Genomic DNA, 25,797 nt, shown 5'->3' with positions numbered 1-25,797 from the left:
CCCTTTGCCCCGCGTCTGCCAGGGGGCCCAGGCCTGTGGGCCTCCCCTGACCCTGCCGTCCTCCAACAGGCTTGCTGGGCCTGGAAGATGACGGGGACCTCATCACCGTGGAGTTCGACGACGGGGACACCGGGAGGATCCCCCTCTCGCACATCCGCCTCCTGCCGCCTGACTACAAGATCCAGTGTGAGTGGTGGTCTGGGACCCCCCCCGCCCCTTGACCAGTAGGAAACCCGGGCTTCGGAGGGGAGAGGCCTCATCCCGGCTCAAGGAAGCCCCACTGCATGCAGGTGCAGGCCCCTGAGCCGCGTCCCTGCAGACGGGCCTCCGGCCTGACCAGTAGCTGGTCCAGGCCACGCTGCAACGTCCAATTGCCTTCCACCCCTCTGCCCATGACGAGTGACGCTCCAGCAGCAGTGGGGGGCGGAGGCCGGGCCTGAGCCGCTGTCTGTCCTGCCCCGCAGGTGCGGAGCCGTCCCCGGCACTCCTGGTGCCAAGCGCCAAGCGCCGCAGCCGGAAGACCAGCAAAGACGCCGGGGAGAACAAGGACGGGGCCGCGCCGGCGTCCGAGGAGCCTGGCGCCAAGGCTCGGGGTCGTGGGCGGAAACCCAGCACCAAAGCCAAGAGCGGTGCGTTTTGGGGGCCGGGCCGCCGGCACGTGGGGTCTGCCGCACTCTTGGGATGTCTGCACAGAGACCCCGCTGCCCGCCTGTGCGGGAACGCTGACAGGAAGCAGGCTCAGGTCACTTGTGGATCTTTCAGAGGCTGAGCCGAGGTCCAGGCAGGCGTGTTCTTCCAGAATCCAGTGCAGGGCGCCCGGGGCAGTGGCGGTGTGAGAGTTGCTCATCCCGAGGACCTGAGAGGCCGCCCAGCTCTGCCCGGCCCTGCAGGGCCAGGAGGGAAATGGGCCCGCTGGACCCCCCGCCCTGACTCACGGGGCTGCTGCTCCTCTCTTGCAGACAGAGCTGCCGTCCTGGAGGAGGGGGGCTCAGCAGATGGCGTCCCCAGTACCCCACTGGCCCTGGAGCCCGTCAGCACCCCAGGTTCCAAGAAGAGCCCCCCAGAACCCGTGGACAAGCGGGCCAAGACCCCCAAGGCTCGCCCGGCGCCCCCACAGCCTAGCCCAGCACCATCCACCTTTGCCAGCTGCCCGGCTCCCGAGCCCTTTGGGGAGCTGCCAGCCCCTGCGGCAGCCCTGGCCCCCGCCCCCGTCGTGACCGTGCCCATCGCCATGCCCGCCACCCGCCCCAAGCCCAAGAAGGCCCGGGCTGCGGAGGAGTCGGCCAGCAAGGGCGCCCGGAGGCCGGGGGAGGAGGCCGAGCTGCTCGTCAAGCTGGACCACGAGGGCGTGACGTCACCCAAGAGCAAGAAGGCCAAGGAGGCCCTGCTTCTGCGGGAGGAGCCCAAGGGCCTGCTAGGCCTGGGCAGCTACGCGCCGGCAGCCGGGAGCCCTGAGCCCAAGGCCGCCCGGCCCAAGGCTGCGGATGGCGACCTGGCCCAGGAGCCCGCGGTCGGGCTCGCGTTCGAGGACTCGGGGACCCCCAAGAGCCCGGACAAGGGCCAGGCCGAGCAGGACGGGGCCGAGGAGTCGGAGAGCGGCAGCAGCAGCGGCAGCAGCAGCAGCGACAGCGGCAGCAGCAGCAGCAGCTCCGAGACGGAGGGCGAGGAGGACGGCCAGGGCGGCGGTGGGCGGAACTGCAGCGCCTCCAGCTCCAGGGCCTCGTCCTCCTCCTCCTCCTCCTCCTCCTCGTCATCCTCATCCTCCTCCTCCTCCTCCTCCTCGTCCTCCTCGTCCTCGTCTTCGTCCTCCTCCTCCTCCTCGTCCTCGTCCTCCTCCTCCTCGTCTTCGTCCTCCTCCTCCTCCTCCTCCTCCTCCTCCACCACAGACGACTCCTCCTGCAGCTCGGATGACGAGGCCGCCCCTGCCCCCACGGCCGGTCCCTCTGCCCCGCCGGCCCTCCCCAGCAAGGCGCCCAAGCAGGCGGGCAAAGCCCGCTCCTCGGCCCACTCCCCCGGCAAGAAGGCGCCGGCGCCCGCGGCCCAGGCTCCCCCGCCACAGCCCACGCCTCCTCTGCCGCCCAAGGCCCAGGCCGGGGCCAAGAGCCGGCCCAAGAAGAGAGAGGGCGTCCACCTCCCCACTACCAAGGAGCTGGCCAAGCGGCAGCGCCTGCCGTCCGTGGAGAACCGGCCCAAGATAGCCGCCTTCCTGCCCGCCCGGCAGCTCTGGAAGTGGTTCGGCAAGCCCACCCAGGTAAGTGCGGTGAGGGGTCGTCTTTCCCTGTCGTCCCAGCAGCCCCACGGTGGAGGGTTGGGTCACGGCCGTGGAGTCCATGTGACTCCCGAGTCCCACCCGTCCCAGAGCAGCACTGCCCCCCTGGTCCCGGGGACCTAGGCCCACCTTGGAGGCACCCGGTTGACCCACACATTCCTGTGGCAGGCCTGTAGTGACCGGGCAGCTGGTCTCAAAGCCACATGGCCGCGTGTCCTGAGTTTCTTGGTCTTCACTCTCTGGCTGGCCAGGTTAGCAGTTTAGCAGAGGCACTTCTTTCCCTCTTGGCAGGTCAAAGTCCAGGGCTGAGTCTCCTGGGCCTGGCTGGGTCCCTGCCCGCCCTGAGCTAGTCAGGGTGGCCCAGAAGGCCCAGCGTTCGTGGCCGCCCCTGGAGTGGGTGGGGGTCAGTCCTGCAGAAGGACCCCTCCTGGCCCACCCTGTGCCTTGTGCACACACAGACACACTTGTACACACACATGCACTGCATATGCACGCACATACGTGAAGCTTCTATATGTAGAAGGGGAGCAGCCCAGAGGCCACCAGTCCGCCCCACGCCCCTGGGCAGGAAGAGCCGGGCTCCTGGTCCATGGTTATAGCCAGTCAGGTCAGGTTTGCCCACAGCATCCGCTGCCCTGAGCCAGGGTCCTCTGAGGCCACGCGGGAGCCAGGTGCCCTGCTGGGTGTGGGCCTCCGTAACGCCAGTGCTGCCAGGCAGGCAGGCTGTAGGGGTTCGGTTCTATGGTGATGTATCGAGACTCACTTGGGGGTTTCTGTCTTGGCAGCAGCCTTTTAGGGCTAGCCACCGTGCCAGCCAGGGGCGGTTGGATCCCCTGGTGTGGGGCAGACAGCTCCACCTGGCCCCAGGCTGCACCCCCAAAGACTGTAGGATAGGGTGGGGGATCCCTTTGTCAGACAAGGGGATGTCCTCCCACTCCCTCAGCTCGTGCTCTCCTTCCAACATCCTTGCCTTTGATTCGTCACCTGGGGTCATCTGGGGCAGAAGATCTGCTTCTTGACCCTGCAGGGCGTGAGCTATCTGACTTTCATCCACACTGGATTGCGGGCTCCAGGCTGAAAGCGCCTCTCTTGGCAAGGCCACTACTCGAGACAGCAAACTGGGATATAGGGGTTCTTTTAGGGTCTTTGCTGATGAGCCACACTCAGACATTCCTGACCAGGCCCGCCAGAGCCCTGATCCAGGCAGGCACTTTATCCAGGGACTTAACAAGGAGCGGTGGTTTCTGAGCCAAGGACAGGCCCACCCTCACCACCCTGTCCCCAGGGCGACTGGCCACTTCCCTATCTTAGCATCTGTTCTGTGCACATTCCAGTGTCACTGTTACTGAGTGCACTTACTGCTGCAGAGGTCTGAGCACAGGGCCAAACGCAATAGAAAAGTCTGCAGTTCCCAGCTTCAGGTCCAGCTAGATCCAGCAGCCCAAAGGCTGTCTTCAGATCCCTCTCAGACCTGTGCTCCCTTCTCTCTCTGTCCTGCTCTCCTTCTCCGGCAGCTCCTCTCCTCTTGGCAGTAGTCAGCCCCGTAGCTTTCAGCTGACCTGCTAGCTCAGAAGTGACAGTGGGAGGGAAGGATCTTTTTTTAAAAATTAGGGTTCCAGGGAAAGTGGGTGGAGCCTCTTTGGCTTAGGGCCTGAGCACACCCCGAGCCAATCACAGTGGCCAGAAGGAGGGTGGGCTGTTTGGATTGGCCAGATCAGGTCCCGTGTTGGCCACAGGGACGGGGTCAGCCCCACTAGGCACTCCATGGATCAAGGGGGCATCGCTGAGTCTGAAGAAGGTAGCCGTGGAGGCCTGACATACTTGCCGTCAGAGATGAGCCGGCTTAGAGGTCTTAGCCACCCATCTCACCTTGAATCAGTTTGTAACATGCCTTGAGCTGAAAACACTTTGAGCGGTTTACAGAACAGGTAAGAAAGTCTGCCAGGGGCTTCCCTCCTCGTCCCGTGGTTAGGACTCCCTGCTTCCACCGCAGGGTGCACAGCTTCGATCCTTGGTCGAGGACAAAGATCTCACATGCTGTGATGTGGCTAAACAAACAAACAAAAAAGTCTCACCAGGGACTCAGTGAATTAAAAATAGAAAAGGGCCAGCTCGGTAAGGTAGGAAACTAGGATGCAGGTTTTCCTTGTTTATACAAAAAAAAAAAACCCCACACCTTTGGCACCGCCTAGTGGCCAATCCGAGAAGGGAAAGGCGGGTTTTAGGACTCGGTTTGAAGGGAAGGCGCGCGGGCTCCACTGGAGGGCAGAGCAGAGCTGCGCCGGCCTGGCTTCTGGGCAGCGTTGGCCTGGGGCCAGTGACTGGTCGCGGGGCTGCCTGGGGCAGAGTTTGGGCTCCGATGGCCGGTCTGCTGACTTCTTGGAGCCTGCATACCGGCCTGTCCCAGCGCTGGAGCTGGCAGCACACTGGCCTGTCCCAGCAGGAGCGCTGAGAGGGCGTCAGGGAGTGTTTGTTGAGAGAATTAAGAGAAATCCAGTCCAGCCACCAGCCCAGGGCTGGATCCTGTTGGCCAAGCTGTGATCTCTGTCAGTGGCTTTCCTGGGGTAATGTGGGGGGCAGTCGGCTGTGCCTGGAAGTTGACACTGCCCAGGCCTCCCTCCCTGGCCCTTGGTAGAGCCCACTGGTGCAGAGACCCGGCACTGCTTGCTGCTCAGGGTGGTGTATGCAGGTTGAGGCTGCCCGGAGGGTGATGGGCTCTGGGAGTGTTGAGTGGAATCGATGTCCAGTGGAGCAGAGAGCACGGGGCTGGGGCGACCTCCCCATCCCTGTCTGAAAGTTGGAGGTCAGCAGGGGCCGGCTCTGCCTCAGAGGCTGGTGTCAGGACCCCGCGGGAGGAGTGGGGGTCCTGCTGGGACTCAGCAGTAGGTGTGGCGTCTGCAGCGCTGTAGCTCGTGGCGGGGAGCGGGGGCATCCTGGAGCCCTCCGCCGACCCGGCTCTTAGCACGGAGTCTTAGTTCACGTAAAGTCCCTTTGGAGGCCCACTCTGCCGCGGGGGTGAGCCAGGGCTCCCGAACGGGGCAGGCAGGGGCCTCTCGCCCTGCACTGCCGCTGCAGAACCCAGGGCCTGGGGTGGGGGTGGCGCACCCGCCCTGACCCGCCCGCCCGCCTGCAGCGCCGCGGCATGAAGGGCAAGGCCCGCAAGCTCTTCTACAAGGCCATTGTGCGCGGCAAGGAGATGATCCGCATCGGGGACTGCGCCGTCTTCCTGTCGGCCGGCCGCCCCAACCTGCCCTACATCGGCCGCATCCAGAGCATGTGGGAGTCCTGGGGCAGCAACATGGTGGTCCGCGTCAAGTGGTTCTACCACCCCGAGGAGACCAGCCCGGGCAAGCGCCTCCACGAGGGCCAGGTGGGCCGGGCTGCCCCGCTCTGGGGCCTGGGGGCCGGGTTAGGGGCCAGGGGTCAGGCAAGGCCGGGCCCAGGCTCACAGCAGCCCCTTGTCTGTGCACACAGCCCTGGGACCAGAAGTCCGGCCGCAGCCTCCCTGCCTCCCTGCGGGCCTCCAGCCAGAGGAAGGACTTCATGGAGGTAGGAGCGCGGGGGTGGGGCCTCCCGTGACCCCGCCCACTCGGGCTCCCACCCGCTTCTCTGACTGCTGTCCGGTCTCCGCCTCTGTCGCCCTTGCTGTCGTCTTCCTCAGGTCCCTGGGTCTCTGTGCGTCTGTCCCTTCCTTGATATCTCAGTCTCTATCTCTCTGTATCCGTCTCTGGGGCTCTCTCCGCCTCTGCCTGTGTCCCTGTCCCAGGGGCTCTCTCTGGGTCTCCGGCTGCCTTCCTCCTACGCCCGCTGTGTTTCTTGGGTTCTCTCCGGGGCTCCCCTCTCGCCTGCTGCCCCCTGATGCCGCCGTGTGCCCACAGCGCGCCCTGTACCAGTCCTCGCACGTGGACGAGAACGACGTGCAGACGGTGTCGCACAAGTGCCTGGTGGTGGGCCTGGAGCAGTACGAGCAGATGCTCCAGACCAAGAAGCACCAGGACAGCGAGGGCCTGTACTACCTGGCGGGCACCTACGAGCCCACCACGGGCATGATCTTCTCCACCGACGGCGTGCCCGTGCTCTGCTGAGCCGGCGGCCCGCCTGGGCTCGGCGGCCGTGTGCGCGGGCTGTGTGCATGCAGGGGTGCCCATGGACTCCCCAGCGCGTGTGTACATGTGTGTGCCCGTATGCATGCACGTGCGTGCTCACATGTGCACACGTCCAGACCCCCTCCCCTCTCAGCGATCAGGGTATGGCTCTGCTGGCCCCTCGGGGCCCCCCAGCACCTTGTAAGCACTTGGCCAGGCCAGGCCCCAGGACCCTCAGGCCGATGCCAGCTGGGGATTTGGTGGGAGGGGGTGTCTGAGCAACCAGACTCACGCTTGCTCGGAGGTTCCCACCACTGGTGGGTCCTCCTGGTGCCCAGCCCCCTCAGCACAGCGCCTACCCTGAGCCTCCCATCGCGGGGCCGGGCTGGCCTCCTGCCCCCAGCCTCACTGACCTGGCCGGGCCTGCCTGGGGTCCAGCCTCCACCCTCCACCCTCTCAGGATGGCCTGGACTCGGGGAGTAGAGCCAGGTGGGAGGGTGGTCCAGCAGCATTGGCCAGGCGCCAGGGGGAGGGGGCTGCATGCCCTGAGGCCCCGGGGAGGGCCCACCCGCCGGTCCAGACCCTCACACTACAGACAAGCCCATGGTGCTGAAGCCTCGTCCCCATGCCCGCAGGGAGGCGGCAGTTCTTAGCCTGTACAGTTTTATTGTACCAAGAGACTCTCCCCTGTATCATACGCCTTTAAATGGAGTCAACTTTTTAATTATATATATAAAGATAAATATATATAAATATATATAAATATAAACTTTTTAAAACTGTGAAAAAATAGCTACGAAATTATAAAAAAAAAAAAAGCGAACACATTCTGACGTGCAGAATATTATTTTTTATTTCCTGTTAGATTGTGAGTGTCTAGCACCCTGCTTCACGGGCCCCCCTCCTGTCCCAAGCACACCCCCCACCCGCCCCCGGCCCAGTTGTACTGTACTTGCCCCCACGATAGAGAAGGACCTAGGGAGAGCAGAGGCTGAGAGGGGAGACGCCCCGTTCAGCCCACGAAAGCACTTAGCAGCCCCCGCGCCTTCCAGGGGACGGGAGGCCTCGTCCAGACAATCTTAAGGGAAGGAAAAGCCAGAGTTCGGTTTTGTTTTTTGGGGGAATTATTGTTTTCCATTTTTTTTAAGTTTCTTTTGGAATTTTGTTTGTTGGCGAATTCTGTGTGATCTTTTTCATAAAAAAAAAAAAGAAAAGAAAAAAGAAAAAGCTATAATTGGAAAAGTACGGTTGTCTGGCATGGTTCATTTCAGGGGCTGGGGTGGGCCTGGCGTTGGGATGCAGCTCCTGGAGGGAGGCTGACATTTCCAGGAGGAGAGCAGCCACCGGTCGCCTGCGACTGTTGGCGAGCGACAGTCTAGTGGAAATGGAAAGTTCCTGAGCCGCACTGACGCTGTCCTCGCTGATGCTGGTCAGCAGACACGGTCAGTGGCTACCGGGCGGAGGCTGGCCTGTATCCGTCAGTGTGGAGTTCTCCCGGCCAGGCTGGAGTGGGCCAAAATGGCAGAGCATGACCCGTGAGCACACCAGCATCACAACTCTGCGGAACAGTCACCAGTGAAAAGGACCAGGACCTGCCAGAAAGATCTGCAACTGAAGATGCAAAGAAGGAACCCCAATGAGACAGGCAGGAGGGGTGGATGTGCGATACAGCCCACTCCACACCGCCAGGGACTGAGCCATGCACTGGAGAAGAAAGACCCCTGCAGGAGTGAGCCTCTGAGCTGCTCACCAGGCTCCCCTGCTCGGGGTCCTACACCGGGCAGACACGTCCCCCAGCATCTGGCTTTGAAGGCCAGCAAGGGTTAATTTTGGGAGTTCCACAGGCTAGGGGGAGAAACTTCACCCTTAAAGGGCACACATGGAATCTGTTGTGCTCCAGGCCTCGGGGGCGAAAGCCGTACCTTGACGGGAGATTGGCCAGGTCTCCCACATCTTGGCGGGGGGCAGGTCTCCTGGGGAGGCAGGGGGTGGGCAGCTATGGCTCACCCTGGGGATACAGACGCGGGCAGCAGCCATTCTTGGGCACTCCAACCACGTGGATGCTGGTGCGCACAGCCGTGGGGCACCCTCTCCAAGAGCTGGTCCTACCCAACAGTCTGCACGCCCCAGTGCTAGGACACCGCCTCCTGAACAACTAACTGGGTGGGGGACGCAGCCCGGCCCATCAGCGGACAGGAGGCCTGCGGACCCGAGGCCAGCAGAGCCCAGCTCCCGGGCGCCAGCCTCTGGCCCTGCCCTCCAGGAAGCCGGCTGCAGCCTCGGGCCAGCCTCACCCACCAGGGGGCACACGCCACACATGCAGCAATTCCACTCCCGGGCGTGGATTCAGACAAAACTCTAGAACTCAAAGGCACATGCACGCCTATGTTCATAGCACTGTTCACAACAGGCAGGACATGGGCTAAATGTCCATCGCCAGATGAATGAATAACGATGTGGTCCACACATGCAATGGAATGCTGCTCACGCGTAGAAAAGAATGGAGTAACGCCATTTGTAGCCAGAGTATTATACGAAGTGAACTCAGGAATAGAAATGTCATATGATATCACACGTGGAATCTGAAATATGACAAATGAAACTGTGAAACAGTCACAGACATAGAGAGCAGACTGACGGTTGCCGAGTGGCAGGTTAGGGTTAGCAGACGTAAGCTTTTACATAGAGAATGGATAAGTGACAAGGTCCTACTGGACAGCACAGGTAACCGCAGTATTCTGTGATTATAATGGGAAGAATATGTTAAAAGATATTTACTGAATTGCTTTGCTGTACAGCAGAAATTAACACATCGCAAGTCAACTATACTTCAATAAAAATGTTAAAGCTGAAAAAAAGCACCCAAAATCTATAATACACACACAAAAAGAAACAGGAATACAAACATTAAAAACAAGCATCAAATCACAACAAAAGAAAGTTTAAAAAAGAGACCTATAAAACGCAACTCCCAGGCAATTAGCAAGAGGGCTATAAGAAAATATCGATAATTACCTTAGGGACTTCCCTGTTGGCCCAGTGGTTAAAAATCCACCTTGCAATTCAAGGGACGCAGTTTCGATCCCTGCCCAGGGAACTAGATCCCACATGCCTCGGGGCAACTAAGCCCACGCTCCGCAACTAATGAGCCCGTTCTCTGCACCAAGCAACCTGCTCACTGCACCTAGAGAATAGGCCCTGCAACTGTAGAAGGTCCACGCGCAGCAACGGAGACCCTGAACTGCAACGACGGCCCGCGCAGCCAAAAAAACCAAAAACCTATGGAGCTGAGTGCTCCCAGCTGCATCCACTCTGGAAGAGAGAACGAGGGTGCTGACGCTCTGCGGGGCCCTGTGCCGGCGCGAGATGGAGAACCCGCATTCTTGCCAGGTTCAGGGGAGGCTGGGCCAGGGTCTTGCCGCTGACCCCGGCGCCCCCCCCCGCCCGGCCCTGGGCAGCTCAGGCTGGACCCCACGGGCCCCCGCCCAGCGCCTCAGCGCACCGGGCGTGCATGGGACACGGATGGCTTTGCTGTTTGAGGGCGATGCGTGGAGAGTATGGTGCGCCGATGGCGAAGGCGGCGAGCTCAGCGTCTGCAGAGCCGGGGATGGGCTCCTCCATCCAGGATGGTCCTCGCGCTTTAGAGAAACTGAGTCATGGGCTGGTGCGCGCTCCCCCATCCCCCATCCCTCCTCCTCCTCCCCTCCCCGGAGCCCCGAGGAGCGGACCCTGTGGCATCGCCCCGCATGGGCTGGGCCGGGTCCCCGCCTCCCCAACCCTCCTCCCATGCGCCCACGTCAGAGAGTAGACCGACCCGGCTCTGGGGAGACTGAGACACAGAACAGTGGAGGAATCTGCTCCAGCCACAGTCAGCGACAGAGCCGAGGCCTGACCCCAGAACGCCCCCCGCCCGCTTCCTCGCTCTGACCCCAGACGACGGCCGAGCTGCCGGGCCTTCTCCGCCCCCGTTTCCAGTGGGTGCCAGCCGCCCCCTCTGACCGCCCTGGGGCTAAAGGGCACCAAGCGCCCTTGAAAGCGCAGGGTGCATCCTGTCTGCGCCCCTCCTCACAGATCCGCCCTGGGCCCGCCACGTGCGTGCGGGGAAGACTGGTCCCAGTCGCTGCCAGCCTTGCCCCACCAGGATCCCTCCTCCCACCCCGGCGGGCAGAGACGGCAGCAGCACAGACGTGACTTGGAGGCGGTGGTGGGGCAGAGGCTCTGCCTTCATCTTTAATGGCCAGTGCGGTACAGTCAGTGGACTGACAGGTGGACGGGACCCGGAGGGGGTGGGAGGGCGCCTGTCCTGCCCCTGGAGAAGCCCGCTGCTGGCAGGATGCCCGGGGAATCCCCCCAGCTAGGGGCGCTGAGCCAGCCTGGAGCTCTGGAGGGACAGCCCCCCTTCTATTTGCCAGGGACCCCTGGGCACATCTGTCCCTCTCTGGACAGGGCTCAAGGCCTAGGTCAGGGGATGTGACTCCAGCCAGGCTGTGGGCCCTGCTTGTGGCTCTCAAACTGTCCCCTCCTGTACCATAGGTGGCTGGAGGAAACGGGGAGGTCGACCGGGCTCCCTGGGCAGACAGACCCCTAGGCCTGTGGCGTCAGGGGGGTACCAGGGTGCCTGGGTGGTGCTGGCGCGGGGTGGGCGCACCCAGGCTGCAGCTCCCTTGTAGCGAGGGTGTGGGGGGAAGCCTGTGGGAGCGGGGTCCCCAGTGGAGGAGGAGGTGCCGCGGACAGTGGGCTCAGGGCTGTGGGGCCCTCAGAGCGGACCCAGGAGGGGACACGGGCTGGCGGTCTGCTCTCCCGGGCAGGGATGGCTGTGAGTAACCCCACAGAGCAGGGCCCGCCAGACAGAGGTGGGGGGCGGGGGCAGGCGTGAGACGGAGCGCGGAGCACAGCCGCACCCTGGGCAGCATGTCCGAGAGCCGGGCGGAGCCCTGGGGCCGGAGCGCCCGGAGAAGGTGGTGGCTTCGGCACAGGGAGGCGGCTGGGCGCCCCCAGGCACTACAGGCAGGGATGCGGGGAGTCCCGGCGGCCCTCCCCGGGTGGGGCTCAGAGGCCGGCCGGGAAGGAGGCGTTGGCGGCGGAGGGGCGCAGGCAGCTCCGGTGGGCGTCCCTCGTGAGGCTGTAGGTGCAGTAGGCCACGGCCGAGCCCAGCGTCAGCCCCGTCATGTAGGACACGGTCATGGTGTTCCCTGCGGGCAGGACCGGGCCTCAGCGGGTGGGGGGTCCTGGCGGGTGGCGGGCCACAGCCCGCACTGGAGCCGAAGCCCTGCTCCTCAGGGGGTGATTTGGTGACCACGGCCAGCTCCTGCCGCCCAAGGGCTGCCCCACCTTGACGGAATGTGCTGGGCGGCCCAGCCTGGCCTGCACCTCCTCTCCAGCCTCCTGCCTTGTCAAGGATGACCTGGAGTGTCCACCGGGCTTCCCACAGGTACCCTGACCAGAACCCACCTCCAGTGCCCCTTCCCTACTCACCCCCCCTCTGTCTCACTTGACAACCGTCCAGCCTTCCTGCCCTTGGAAACAGGCCCAAACTTGGGAGTCCTTCTTGACCACACCCCCGCCCCCTTCTCATGCTCCATCTCCCAGTCAGTCAGCTGGCCCTGCAGGCCCTACAGTCAAAACAGATCCCAGAACCAGCGCTTCCTTCCAGGCTCCCCCCCTCTTCCCGCCACGTCCCTGGCCCCCGGGGGCCTTTGCACATACTAGTCCCGCCACTTCCTTTGCACCATCACGTGGCTGGCCCCTCACGCCTTCCTCCAGGGCTCTGTTCAAGCCGCCTCCCCGGTGATGCCTTGCCAGACCGCCCTGCTTCCACCGTGAGGCCCGACCCCGACTCCTCCGTCCCATCGCTGCTTTGCGTTCCTCCAGCACAGCACGTCTTTGTGTGCTCTGTCGGCTCTCACGGTCAACCCCATCACCACAGGGACTGCGTCTATCATCGCTGTGTCCCTGGAGCCTAGGACAGTGCCTGCCTCGAGGCAGGGGCTCACGGAGTCGTCATGGGACAGATGAGGAAGGGGGCTGACGAACGTCCCAGCCTACGCGCTGTGAGCTGGCTCGTCGCTGGGACCCAAACACAACTGCTTGCGGTGTGGCCTTGACTTCTACCGGCCTGGGTTTCCCTGTCTGGCGGCAGACAGTCTCACAGGCAAGTGGGCCGAGGGGGGCGCCTTACCTGCCAGCTCCCGCTGCTTGGGGCCCACTTTGCCTGCCGCCAGGATCATGGGCACGCTGCCAAAGTAGCCATTGCTGATGCCCATGAGGAGGGAGAGGACGCAGGGCCAGGCCGGGTGGCGGAGGGCGGGTGTGCCGCTGGGATAGACGCAGAGGATGAAGAGGGGGATGAAGACCACGCGGAGGCAGGAGCAGGCCAGCAGGTGGGTGCCCCGCCAGTCCACGGGCAGCGCTGCCAGGATCTGCAGGGAGACGGACCTGTGGGCCCCAGTCTCTGCCCTCGCCTCTCCAGACCCACTCCTGTCCCTGGACGCTCCCGGCTCAGGCCGTGTCCCTGTCCTTTCCCATTTTTGCCTCCAGAAACCAACCAAACCCCTCACTATGGCGACACACAGGCCTTGCGGTGTGCTCGGTGTGCTCGGCACCCAGCTAAACACGAGTCGTGTCCTGCGTCAGTTCTCACAGCGCCCTCACCAGGTGAGCTCGTGACCCCATTTGAGAAACAAGGACACAGCAGCCCAAGGAGTCAGGCCCACCTGTATCACTTTGCAGGAAGCAGCGGCAGCTGCACCCGCTACCTAAGCTTGGCTCGGAGTTTCTCAGACCTCCCCACTGTGTGACCGCGGGCAGATGGCTCTCCCTCTCTGAACCTTGCGTTCCTCTAGAAAAGCCCAATGACAGGCTAGCCAGTTCTGGGTGCTCCTGCCCCCTTGCGTGTGTCCACACCTGTGCTACCAGAGACCCCTCACCAGTGAGCCCGGGGCCCCATCTGCCCCTCCTCTTGCCCTGGTCTGGTCCACCCTCCCCACCCGGAGCCACGTGCATCTTCAACTGGGGGCGCCCTCCCCTCCCCCGGGGCGGCGCCCACCTTGCCCACGAAGTCAGAGAGGTTGAACACTGCCATCAGGAGGATGGGCAGCCACTCGCCCAGGACGCAGTGGCGGATCTCGGACTCGAGACCCGGGAACAGGCACAGCGTGATGAAGTAGGTCACGGCGATGGAGAGCATGTCCGCCCAGATGATGCGGGCCACCACGTAGCGATGCAGGAGCAGGGCTGTGGGCGGCCGGCGGGGTCAGAGGGCGGCGAGTCCAGGGGGCACCCGCCGGAGCAGCCGCCCCGCCCCGCGCGCAGACCCGACACGGGGCCCGGCCCGCCCACCTCGGAAGGAGGGCCAGCTGCGCCTGATCCTTGGCCGAGGCACGTCGAAGCGCGTGTAGGCGCACCCGCCCGTCACCTCGTGGGCCGGGCTGTCCTTCGGGGACCCGCCGTTGGCCAGCGCTGGGCCCTGGTGCTCCTGGAGGGAGGACGGAAGGGGGACGGGATTTGCGTGCGGGTCCCCGCCTCCGAGCCTCTGGGTCTGTGCTCCCCTCCACCCCCCACGCCCTTCCGGCCGCACGGGTCAGGTCTCAGCCCAGAGCCATCTGGGGAACCTCCCTGACCATCAGGGGGGCCTCCAGTGGGCCGGTCTCTGGCTCACTGTTGTGTCCCCAGCCCAGGGCCCAGTGAGGGCGACTCGCGGGAACAACTCCTTTGAGAACATTCTGGCTCCCCTTGCCCTGCGCTCCTCCTGGGCGGCTCCCCGGCTCCCCTGTGCCTAGCCCCCACACCTGCCATCCCTGGGCCCTCTACGGGCTAGGCGGCCCTGCCACCACCAGAGCGCGCCCCAGCCCCCAGGACAGCTCTGCCCGGACCTCAGGCCGCAGGTGTGGTCCACATCACAGCCGGCGTGGGCGGGGGTGGGGGGGAATGTTAGGGCCTCAGGGGTGGGCTGTCATAGCCAGAGGGGGCTCAGGACCCAGACATGTGTGCCGCCGGGGACTGGAACCGTGGTCCACGTGAGGAAGGAGGGCCCGTGAGAAAGGGCCTCAGGCCACAGGAGTTGGAGCTTGAGACGGCAGCGGGAGGGGAGCCGCGGCTGGGACAGGGTGGCGGCCGTGCCCGGAGCCCCCAGACCCCGACCTCGCGACTTACAAAGTGCACGTCCTCGGCGGCCACGTCGTGGTGCACGCGGTAGCCGGCCCTGCGGCTCGGGCGGCAGTGGCGGGGCCGCGCCGTGTGGTAGAGCACGAAGCGGCTGCCCCGCACCAGCAGGTGCAGCAGGAAGCAGAGCAGCTCCAGGCCCGCGGAGACCAGGAAGAAGATGAGCGTGCCGGCCCGCTCGTCCGGCAGCAGCAGCTTGGTGAGGATGCGGCTCAGCGAGACCATCACTCCCGCCGTGCCTGCGGAGGAGGGGCCGTGACACCCGCCCCGCCCCGGCCCCGCCCTCCCGCTCGGCCCCGCCCTCCCGCTCGGCCCCGCCCTCCCGCTCGGCCCCGCCCTCCCGCTCGGCCCCGCCCTCCCGCTCGGCCCCGCCCTCCCGCTCGGCCCCGCCCTCCCGCTCGGCCCCGCCCTCCCGCTCGGCCCCGCCCTCCCGCTCGGCCCCGCCCCACAAGCTAAACCGCAGCCCTAAGACTTGCCCACAGGATGCATCCACGCAGACCGCGCCTCCCCAGCCCGCCACCTGCTCACACCCCCTCCCGCCCGACTGGAAGCATAGATGGAGTGCCTGCTGTGTGCCTAGTACCGCCCCGCCCTGAGGACACAGTGCGGACGGTGCACACAGGCCCTTTCCTTATGAGGCTGGAGGGGAGAGGCCCCAAGGTCGCATAGAAGAACACCAGGATTTGGGGGTACAGACGGGGGAGGAGGGCAGGGCGAGCATCCCTGGCAGGGGGCTGGCATGAGCTCTGCGTGTTTCTATTTGAGGAGCTGAAAGGAAGTTGTGCGCTTGGAACCAGGTGGGTGGGGAGTCACAGCAGGCCAGGTACCTTCCTGGGGGCCCCTGCTGCTTGGGGCTGGGTGGAGGGTGGAGCTGCAGCTGTGCAGAAGAGGGGCACCGCATGAGGGGGTCAGCTGCCTGGACTGGGGGCTGGAGAGAAGGGCTCAGCCGGAGGGCAGGCAGGCAGGCCCACACAACTTGCAGAAGGATGGGGTGCTGAGTAACTTTCAGGTTTGAGTGTGGGGGTGCAGTTCACTGAGGCCCTGGGAAATGACACGGTGGGCTTGGGGTAGTGAGTCTGAGATGCCAAGCGGCGGTGGCTCATGGGTCTGGGGCTGCGAGGAGAGCCTGGTGCTGAGGGATGGCACTTGACATCACGTGTGTGGATGGGCTGACCCCACACACGCGCACACACATGCACACACAGACACAAAGCGCATGCCTCACACAGGCGCTCCGAGACACTCTAGACCCACCTCTGCCTCACATCCCGGAGGACCGCACACCAAGGAGGCCATGCCTGTCACAGCCACATTCCTCGTCTGGGAGCCCCGCCCCTGCTTCCAGCCAGGCGTCCCTGCCCCATGTGCCCAGGGCTCCTGAGCCCCACCTCAGTCCCAGGGAGAGGGTCTCAGAGCCCAGAAAGCCCAGCGCCCACTCCTGGGGTCTGCAGATACTCACTCTCCCCTGTCATCACCCCCTGTGTGTACCTCTTGGGCAGCATCCCTGTGTACCCGTAGAAGCTGGATTGCTGCACTTGAGAGAGAGAGAAAGCGGTAACCGTGAGACACCACTTATCCCCTGTTCAGAAGTTCAAGAACACTTGTATTGGCAGGGGTGGGGAAAGGACATGAACACCGCTGGGGGCAGAGGGATGTGGCCCAGCCACTGTGCAGGGTGGCGGGAACAGCACGGCCTGCCTTCCGTGTCCCCACCCTGGGCGAGCCAGGCTCCCCCACCTCTTCTGATCACTGAAAGCCCAGCAGAAATGACACACATCACTCCGGGACCAGGCAGGAAAAGCCCACCTGGCCTTCCAGTCTTTTTTTTTCCCCTCAGGGGCAGCTACAGACAAGGCCACGTGTTACAAATGGAGCGCCACCGTCAGTACCAGCGAGTGTGGAAGGTCCCCCAGGGACAGGCTGGATGTGTAGCAAGAGTCAGGAGTAAGACTGGCTCTGCGAAGCCACTGAGATTTCTGGGCTCATTTGTTACCAAGCATAACCTCTCTCATCCTGACCAATAAGACACGAGTGCAGGGACTTCCCTGGTGGTCCAGTGGCTAAGACTCCACGCTCCCAATCCAGGGGGCCTGGGATCAATTCCTGGTCAGGGAACTATTAAGAGAACCCACCCACCACAACTAAGACCCGGTGCAAGCAAGTATATATATATTTGAAGACAGAACTGCAGCAGCCTCTGGGGATGATAAAGCCACCCTGGCTCACACCCTACAGTCTAATGACTCCACGTCTAGAAGGAAGCCCCGGAGCAGGACTGGCAACCTAGGCTCTCGTGGTTGTCACCAGGATTTTTTAAAAAATAGAGCAGACCTGTGTACAAAGCCTGGATTGAGAATATGATTTCACAAAGCCTTGATTCCATTTATAAACACACACACACACACGTTTGCTGAGTCATAATGTGAAATGCATTTCTTCATGGAAGTCGTGATCAACAAAACTACTGGCCTGGACCTTTGCAAACGCTGCTGCCGTAAAAGAGGAAGACTGAAGGCCACTTGGATTAAAGACCAGTAATGCAGCACGTGGTCCTGGGCCAGAAAGACAAAACTTATAGAGGACATTATAGGGACGGCCTGTGAAATCTGAACATGGGTTATAGATTCGATGACAGTGTGGTGTCAGTGTGCAGTGTCCTGATTTGGGCAATTGTAGACACGGTTCATGGGGAAAGGTCTTAGGTTTACTGTTACTATAGTGAAACACCCTGAACTGTTAGTATTATGGCAAAAAGTGTGATGATGTCTGGAGTAACTCCTGAATGGTTTAAAGAGAAAACGTTCATTATTTTACATTTATATATATGTACGGTGATTGCAGCCATGAAATTAAAAGACGCTTACTCCTTGGAAGGAAAGTTATGACCAACCTAGATAGCATATTCAAAAGCAGAGACACTACTTTGCCAACAAAGGTCTGTCTAGTCAAGGCTATGGTTTTTCCAGTGGTCATGTATGGATGTGAGAGTTGGACTGTGAAGAAAGCTGAGCGCTGAAGAATTGATGCTTTGGAACTGTGGTGTTGGAGAAGACTCTTAAGAGTCCCTTGGACTGCAAGGAGATCCAACCAGTCCATTCTAAAGATCACTCCTGGGTGTTCTTTGGAAGGACTGATGCTAAAGCTGAAACTCCAATACTCTGGCCACCTCACACGAAGAGTTGACTCATTGGAAAAGACCCTGATGCTGGGAGGGACTGGGGGCAGGAGGAGAAGGGGACGACAGAGGATGAGATGGCTGGATGGCATCACCGACTCCATGGATGTGAGTTTGGGTAAACTCTGGGAGTTGGTGATGGACAGGGAGGCGTGGCGTGCTGCAATTCATGGGGTTGCAAAGAGTTGGACACGACTCAGCGACTGAACTGAACTGAACGGGGAAATTTATACATACAGCTTACTTTAGAAGTGGGGAGAGACAGAGAAAGCCAGAGAAGGAAAGAAAGCATTTGTGGCAAAATATTAACGACTGGTGAATCGAGGCGATAGTGAAGGGCAGGGAAGCCTGGCCTGCTGCCCTCAACGGGATCGCAAAGAGTTGGACGTGACTTAGCAACTGAACAACAATAAGGTGAAAAGTATATGCGAACTCATTATATTATTCTTGCAACTTCACAAGTGTGAAATAGTTTCAAAATAAAAAGCTTTTTTTTAAAAAAAATTGGAAAGCTACTGCCCAAGAGAAACACTGACACGGAAATATATGCCTGAGAGTTTGTGAAGCACAGCTGATGCCTGAGAAAACCAGGGAGTTGCCTTAATGCCCGCATAAGACTTGGGCATGTGGACATGTGCGCGGCACGGGTGCTCCGACACTGCGTGCCCAGCGCACACAGCCCTGTGAGTGTGCAGTGTGTGATGTGTGAAAGTGGACACACCCGTGTGCATGTGAACACACACCAGCCCTGAGCCTGGCTCACCCTGTATAACACTCCCCCAGCACACAACTCAACCCACCTCAGCCCCCTGGCCCTACCTGTGCAGCCGAAGGCCACGGTGCCCACAGCGGCCAAGTTGATGGCGTAAGCCTGGTCCCTAGAGAAGAGCTGCAGCCAAACGTCACAGATGCTGATAAAGAGGAGGGGGCCCAGGGCTAAGAGGTAACCTGGGTGGGGAGGGGCCAGAGCGGAGAGCAGTGAGCAGTGGGCTGGGGGAGCCCCCTCACCCCCACACAGGGCCAGGTCTGAGTGCTCTCTCTCTGCTGTTCCCCTTAGGACTGCGAGGGCAGGACATCTTAGAGGTCTCAGAGGGGCACCTGGAAGACTTCCTGGAGGAGGCGCCTTTTGAGCTGGACTTTGAAGCTGAATGTTACCATGGAGACAAATGGTAGAGAAAAAGCAAAGGAGAGCAAGGGCCCCGGGACACATGTGGGGCACACAGCAGCCTCCCCAGGTACGGGCATCATGCCGGCATGCGCTGCACCCCACGAGCCCAACCTGGTTTTCCTTTCCTAGGAGGAGGCGCACCCATCTGACTGACAAGGAGAGCGAGGCGCAGGGAATGGAGGGGTGCGTGGTGGCCAGAGGGGAGGCTGGGAGCCGGTGGGCAGCGGGCAGCGTACCCGCGGTGATCCTCGTGTGCAAGCTCAGTCTCTCCACCAGCGCGTTGTTCAGGAGCACAGCCACCAGCGCCACCAGGATGTAGGTGAGGCTCATGTCAAACACAATCGAGGTTCCTGCGGGCGGTGGGGGGCGCTGAGGGGGCAGCCGGGGCTCAAAGGAGCCCCGCCCACTGCCCCTGCCCCCACAGAGCACTGCTTCCTCCCTCTGCCCCAAAGGGGCTAACGGCCCAGAGAGGGCGAGGGGCTGCCCTGGGGTCACACAGCAATTCACAGCCGAGCTAGAGTTTGAAGACAATGGGCCCCCAGAGCAGGGTGCTGCCCGAGGGTTTCTGGAGGCAGCAGGCCCGAGCCGAGCGAGCAGGGCAGCGGGGACGGCAGGGCGCAGCTGGGGCCCACCTGGGTACTTGTGATGCAGGTAGTCCACGTCGGTGATGAAGCTGTTGTAGGGCAGCAGGAAGCCCACGCCAGCCAGCAGCATCGCGAAGTAGATGGCGTGGTAGCGGTCGTCAGGCACCGGCTCCTCTGCCGACAAACCCAGACTTTGGGCGAGAGGTGGACAGGCCCGTGTGTGGCAGTGGCCACCAGGCTGGGCTGCAGGCCGCCGCCACGGGCACGGTGAACCACGCCACCCCCCTCCGTGACCAGCACAGCCATAGCCACTCAGTGTCACCGAACCGCAGACGCGGCATCCCACCATCTGGTGTCCCTGCCACCGAAGCCGCCACCGTGACCGCCATCAGCATGGCCACGCCTGCCACATTCAGCCCCTGAAGCCACGCCAACGGTGGGCACTCTCCATCCCTGTGGCCGCGGCTGCCCACACCCCTGCCAGCACGGCCAGTATCGAAAGTCACAAAACACTGTGGCTGCTGCCACCATCGGACCACCACCACCACCATCACCGTACCGTGGTCCCTCCTCACCCGGGCGGCAGTCGCCATGGCTGCCGTCCATCCCAGGGCCGAGGCTGGCAGAGCATTACCACGGCAGCCACTAGAGCCAGGGCCATGGTCACCGGGCCACTGTCCACCCTCACGGCCGCTGCCGCCGGAGTCATCACCATTGCAGCCACCAGATCCACAACCACCCACGCCAGGCCAGAGCAGCCCTCACCACGCCGCTGCCCAGCACCAAGAGGCCACCGCCTCCCGACCCCCGCCGCCACCGTGACCCTCTCCGCCTCCGTGACCCCGCTGCCTCCACGACCCCCACCGCCGCCGGCACCAAGAGGCTACCGCCTCCGCGACTCTGACCGCTGCCACGACCCCCACCGCCTCCACGACCCTCTCCGCCTCCGTGACCCTCCCGACCTCCCTGACCCTCACCACCGCCTCCGCGACCCTCTCGGCCTCCGTAACCCTCATCATCATGGCCGCCGAAGCGCCTAGCTGGACAGAACGCTGAAATGGCTTTTTGCGGACTCAGTACAGGGCCAGCTGGGTGTCAAGAACTAGTGGGGCTGAGACAGTGTTCTCTGGGAGGCTGTCTACACTCTAAGTCCGTGTCCAATATATGGGGCTGGTTCTCCTAGAGTTAGTGTTCTCATACCCACGAACCACGGTGGAAGTTAGAGCAGGCGGAATCACTACAACCTGCAGAGGTCCCCTAACTAGTGATATTGATGCTGTCAAACTGCAGTGCTGGAAAGAGTTTTGAGAGCCCCTTGGACTGCAAGGAGATCAAACCAGCCAATCCTAAAGGAAATCAGTCCTGAATATTCATTGGAAGGACTGATGCGGAAGCTGAAGCTCCAATCCTTTGACCATCTGATGCAAAGAGCTGACTCACTGGAAAAGACCCTGATGTTGGGAAAGATTGAGGGAAGGAAGAGAAGGCGGCGACAGAGGATGAGATGGTTGGATGGTATCACTGACTCGATGGACATGAGTTTGAGCAGACTCTGAGAGATGGTGAAAGACAGGGAAACCTGGTGTGCTGCAGTCCATGGGGTCGCAAAGAGCCGGACACGACTGAGGGACTGAACAACAGCAGAACGCTCGCTCCCCACCCCATGTCTCCAGGCTCCACTGGTGCAGGGGGCTTCCTTCTAAAGGGCGGGATGGCTCCACCCCAAGACACAGTGATCCTGCAGAGGACAGAACTGCTGTGCCCACTGGGGGCAGGGGGGCTGATCCTGACCGTCCGGGACATCCGGGTGCTCCCAGATGTGTGGGTCTGGAAGACGGGAGATTCCTTACGGCCTCTCTCAGGATGTCCGCTCTACATGATACAGTCCATGGAAAACGACACCAACCCAAGTCTAGCGGGACTGCTAGCGCTCCAGAGCCTTCAGGAAAGAGCCCTGACCGGCTAAGGTGCTGCTGGAGGGCACAGGGAATATGGGGTGGGGGGTGGGAGAAAGGGGTTATAAACACCGGCTACAGGTGTGTGACTAGGCAGACAGGACTGGCTGCTCAGGCATTTCTTCCTCATTCTGATCTGAGCACGTGTGTGTATGCGTGTTAGGGCTTCCCTGGTGGCGCAGACGGTAAAGCACCCGCCTGCAACGTGGGAGACCTGGGTTCGATTCCTGGGTCGGGAAGATCCCCTGGAGAAGAGAATGGCTGCCCACTCCAGTGTTCGTGCCTGGAGAATTCCATGGACACAGGAGCCTGGCGGGCTACAGTAGTCAAATGCTCTTATTTTATTCACTTTCTCACCCCTGAATCATCCAACATAAGGTGTGCTCGTAACAGTTAACTCTGCATCTCAGTATTTAAGTTTCGGGGAGCAAAGAAGAGGTGTGAACATCAACGCACCAGGACTTTGCAGCCTCTGGGGAAAGGGTTAGTGTGTTTCCATGACTTGCCTAAGGTCCCTGAGCAGACAAAGAGACGGGAGCTCTTTGGAACCCAAATCTGCTTGCCTCCAGACCCGCATGCTGCCCACTCTGCAAGTCTGCCTATTTCCTCCACCGAGGGAACCCGAGGCTCAGAGAGGTTGAGGTCTTTGCCCTAGGACACACATTCAGGGAGTAAACAGGCTCCTGGCATCTCACATCAGTCTTTTTGGGTACTTCGCTGAAGTGAAGCAAGGCTGGCTCTGGCTAATGAACGTGGCCAACACAACATACGTCGCCTGCAGACAGAAGTCTGCACACGGGTCAGTGCACCTGCCCCCGTGGAAGCCCACATTAAGACGGAGGCTTCCCTGAAACGCCTGGACACACGGCGCTGGTGAAGGCACCGGGACCGTGGGCTCCCTTGTCACTGCAGCAGGTCTAATCCATCCTGACCAGTGCGCCCCCCGGGCTCAGTGATCCCCCCCACCGAGGCTCCCCATCCCAGGAAGGCTCGGGAGGACTCCCAAGGCCGACCCTCCGCTGCCCCTCACTCACCAGAGTCCGTGAAAATCGGGATGCTCCTGGTCCTACTGCCCTGGGCCTGGGTGGCCTCGGCCGCCGCCTCCTCCAGGTGGCCGCTGTCGAAGCTGAAGCTCATCACCACGCTCCCGTGCGGCGTGCTCGCCATGCTGGCCTCCCGGGGGCGCTGGCTACCCACCGAGCCCATGGTGGCCGCTCTGCAGAGAAAGCAAAGGAGGCCGGATGGGGAGCCCAGGAGAGGACCACTGCCCCACTGCCCTGCTGCCAGGCCCGCGCCCCCCAGGGCCATCTGTCCTCTCTATTCATCTCTCTTTTTTTTTCTCTCTCTCTTTCCTTTTTTTGCCATGCCACATGGCTTATGTGATCTTAGCTCCCCACCCAGGGACTGAACCTGGGCCCTCAGCACTGAAACTGCAGAGTCCTTATCCCGCCCATCTTGAAACAGTGCGCTGGATGCAAACCTAAGCGGACACGTGATGTCACGTAACTTGTGTCTTAAGATGCTCCCAGGCTGCAGCAGGGAACAAGACTGGAGGACTGCATGAGGGCGGCGGCGGCGGGTACGGTTGAGAGGGAAACAGATGCGGTGGGGGGGAGGGGTGGTTTGAGCACTCTGTGTGCCAGTGCGGCGCTCGAGTGTCCCATGAACCACTGCCTTCTGGGAGGAGGTTCCAACATCCACTCATTTGATAGCTGATGAAAATGAACGTTCCTGGGTGAACAGTTCCTCTGTCCTGCCACCCCAGTCTCACAGGCAGCTGTGGGGCCAGCACCGTGGGGTGGCGGGAAGCCCTTCCTCTCTGGCTCTTGCCTCAGTTCAAATCTGTATCTTTGGAGGAAAGGAGCTAACTGATCCTCAATGGACGTTGTTGTTCAGCCGCTCAGTCGAGTCCGACTCTTTGTGACCCCATGGACTGCAGCATGCCAGGCTCCCCTGTCCTTCACCATCTCCCAGAGTTTGTTCAAACTCATGTCCATCGCATCAGTGATGCCAGCCAACCATCTCATCCTCTGTCGCCCCCTTTTCCTCCCGCCTTCAATCTTTCCCAGCATCAGGGTCTTTTCCAGTCAGTCGGTTCTTCCCATCAGGTGGCCAAAGGATTGGAGTTTCAGCTTCAGCATCAGTCCTTCCAAAGAATATTCAAGACTGCTTTCCTTTAGGATGGACTGGTTTGAACTCCTTGCTGTCCAAGGGACTCTCAAGAGTCTTCTCCAGCACCATTGGAGAAGTTCGGTGTCTAGCTTTTTTCCCTAAAATACTGACCAGTTTGTTTTTGTAACAACCTTTAATCATTTATCTGATTGTGAAGAGGATACACACTCATTGTAGGGAACCGGAGACCGAGATGGGACGTGGCAGCATCGGGCACTGAGTGTGGCGCCCCTACTTCCTGATTCCCTCCCCCTGGAGCATGGGTCAGGGCACCCACAGAAGCAGCGGGGAGAGGGACCGCTCCCCGAGGGACCCCATGCGCCCACAGCTGCTCTGACTCTCCCTGAGCTCGGCCCATAGCCACGCCCATCCCCGCCTCTGCCTGGTTCATCTCCTTTCCTCCAGCAGCCCCGCCTGCCTACCTGCTCCCCAGCCTCCGGCGGGCTCCCCCCGCTTCTTTGCTCCCCATAGAGAGTTTTAGTTGGGGTCTCAGAGTCTGGAGCCTTCTTTGCTTCCAGGTGGGTCTTGGGGAAATTCTGTCCCTGCCGGCTGGAGGCTGACCGGCAGATGGGCACCCAGGAGCAATGTGTGTTGGGGGACCCGGGAAGCCAGGCGTGACCCCCCTCCAGGCTCAGCCCTGGACCTCCTGCCACATCCGGAGCTGGGGAGCCGAACAGGACTCAGGATGGAGCTCAGTCTGGGAGTGAAAGGCTGTGGCCCTGGGCAGGGTCTTGCCCTGGAGGCTTGGACACCCTGGGTCCCCCAGCCACCCAGCCTCCCAGGTGGGCCCAGGACAGGGTCTGCAACGACGAGCACCTCTCCCTCCAGCCTTGGACGATGTCCGCTTCCGACCCCCTGGCCTGTGTTCCTGAGACAGACGTGGCGCCCGGGACACGCCCGGCCTCTGTGCTGAGGTTTCAGCCTGGCCGAGAAGCCACACCACCCGGGAGGCGGACGTGCTCCGCATGGAGCCAGGAGGCCACCCCGCTGCTCCCAGACGCTCTGCAGGCGAGACGGGCAGCCGCCACTCACATTGCCTGGGCCACTGTGCCCTTGTGCTCCTCCAGGCCCCCTCCTGGGAGGTGCTCAGTGGCTCCAGGACCCCCGATATGACCTCTCATGTTGGCAGGGCAAGGGGGGTTGGCTGGAGGGGGCTGCCCCTCCCTCTCCTGGGCTGCAAGTCTCCAAGCCGTCCCCCCAGACCCCCCCACGCCCAGCTCCACCGCACACAGGCAGGCCTGAGCCTAGCTCTTCCCCCGGCCCCTCCTCCTTGGGTCCCGCTTTAATTAAACTTTACGGACAGGCACAGGGGCACGGGGGTCTTCTCCACACCCCAGCAGACCTGAAGGCCCCTGCTTCACAGAAAGAGAGGCTGAGGCACAGAGAGCCAGGTCCAGGGGCCACACAGCGTGTTCTGGAGCCCTGCCAGGCCGACAGTCTTTGGCTCCCCCCATTTCAGAGGCAACTGAGTTCTAACTGTGCCCCCAGGGCACTGTGAAGGCTCTGGGTGTGTGAACCCCAAGGCCAGGCCGACACCCCTCAGGGGCTGCGCTCCAGCCAGAGGGCACAGGGAGCCTGGGATCTGCTTGGAAAGCCAGCCGGCTAGTCTCCCTGGGGCCTCAGGCTCCTGTGAGCCCCTGGCCCTGGCTAGCTGGACGCCCTTGCATGGCCCTGGACCCGGACCCCCTATCTGAGCCAGCCTGTGAGTTCTCTGCTGCTCTTTCCGCAGCCAAGCCTTCCAGACTGGCCCAAAGTCCTCCCTGGTGGTTCTGCCCACAGGAAAGTGGGTTTCCAGGCCCTCGGGCCACCCCCTACCTGGAGCAGGGTAGGAGGCTGGAGCAATTGCATTGGCCAACCGGCCACAGGCGCCAGCCCGGGGTGCCTGGCCCCGCCCCTGGCCCCTGGCCTTGGTGCTGCAGTGCCCCCAGCCCCGGCTCCCTCGGCGAGACCAGCCCCACAGCAACGCAGTCGCTTCGCAGGCCGGCGCTCCTGGGCGAAGGACAGACGGTAGGACCCCTGGGAGGTGACCTCTGGGCGCAGGCCCCACCTCTTTCAGCCGCTCTCCTAAGAGCTGGGAGGGGGCGGGCAGGGGTAGGGGCGCGGTAGGGCGGAGGAACTTCCAGGGAGGAACTTCAGCTGGAAGGATGCTGGGATGTGCCCGAGGAGGAGGTGGCGCCCGGCCGGGCAGGGCCTGGAGCCGCCGGCCACTCTCCACTTCCCGGGTCTGGG

The 25,797-nt window shown here is 62.1% G+C and overlaps 2 protein-coding genes across 3 annotated transcripts in view; one reads left to right on the top strand and one right to left on the bottom strand.

The window, feature by feature from the left end:
* The window catches only part of TNRC18 (trinucleotide repeat containing 18), an 80,792-nt gene extending 73,741 nt beyond the window's left edge, over positions 1 to 7,051 (top strand). The window contains exons 24-29 of the mRNA XM_068967339.1: positions 70 to 186; positions 465 to 629; positions 960 to 2,251; positions 5,403 to 5,639; positions 5,744 to 5,818; positions 6,148 to 7,051. Of these exons, the coding sequence (XP_068823440.1) occupies positions 70 to 186; positions 465 to 629; positions 960 to 2,251; positions 5,403 to 5,639; positions 5,744 to 5,818; positions 6,148 to 6,354 (2,093 nt within the window). The 3' untranslated portion in view covers positions 6,355 to 7,051. The remainder of the gene's footprint in view (positions 1 to 69; positions 187 to 464; positions 630 to 959; positions 2,252 to 5,402; positions 5,640 to 5,743; positions 5,819 to 6,147) is intronic.
* A 3,976-nt stretch (positions 7,052 to 11,027) lies between these two features.
* SLC29A4 (solute carrier family 29 member 4) lies at positions 11,028 to 22,602 on the bottom strand. 2 transcript variants are annotated; one of them, XM_068968886.1, is made up of 11 exons: positions 22,431 to 22,602; positions 21,946 to 21,951; positions 19,490 to 19,615; positions 19,094 to 19,207; positions 18,509 to 18,637; positions 15,974 to 16,048; positions 14,506 to 14,753; positions 13,693 to 13,828; positions 13,400 to 13,587; positions 12,533 to 12,773; positions 11,028 to 11,546 (listed from the first exon to the last, which is right to left on the bottom strand). In XM_068968886.1, the coding sequence occupies exons 1-11, from the start codon at positions 22,600 to 22,602 to the stop codon at positions 11,404 to 11,406; spliced, it is 1,578 nt and encodes a 525-aa protein (XP_068824987.1). In that variant the 3' UTR covers positions 11,028 to 11,403. The 2 variants fall into 2 exon arrangements, with proteins under 2 accessions (XP_068824987.1, XP_068824988.1); XM_068968887.1 differs by having other exon boundaries at positions 15,974 to 16,043; positions 18,509 to 18,600.
* Positions 22,603 to 25,797: the final 3,195 nt, after the last annotated feature.

Source organism: Capricornis sumatraensis, chromosome 3, assembly GCF_032405125.1.
Source record: "Capricornis sumatraensis isolate serow.1 chromosome 3, serow.2, whole genome shotgun sequence".
Taxonomy (NCBI): domain Eukaryota; kingdom Metazoa; phylum Chordata; class Mammalia; order Artiodactyla; family Bovidae; genus Capricornis; species Capricornis sumatraensis.
Note: the sequence above shows the minus strand (reverse complement) of the source record. Positions and strands in the feature narration are given on the sequence as shown.

Excerpts from the sequence above, each read along its gene's own strand:
- SLC29A4 (XM_068968886.1), bottom strand. The coding sequence starts at position 22,602 with ATGGGCTCGGTGGGTAGCCAGCGCCCCCGGGAGGCCAGCATGGCGAGC. Across the intron at positions 18,638-19,093 it reads GCACACGAGGATCACCGCGG|GTTACCTCTTAGCCCTGGGC; the intron begins GTACGCTGCCCG and ends CTCCCCACCCAG. Across the intron at positions 14,754-15,973 it reads GGGGGTGATGACAGGGGAGA|GCACGGCGGGAGTGATGGTC; the intron begins GTGAGTATCTGC and ends CCTCCTCCGCAG.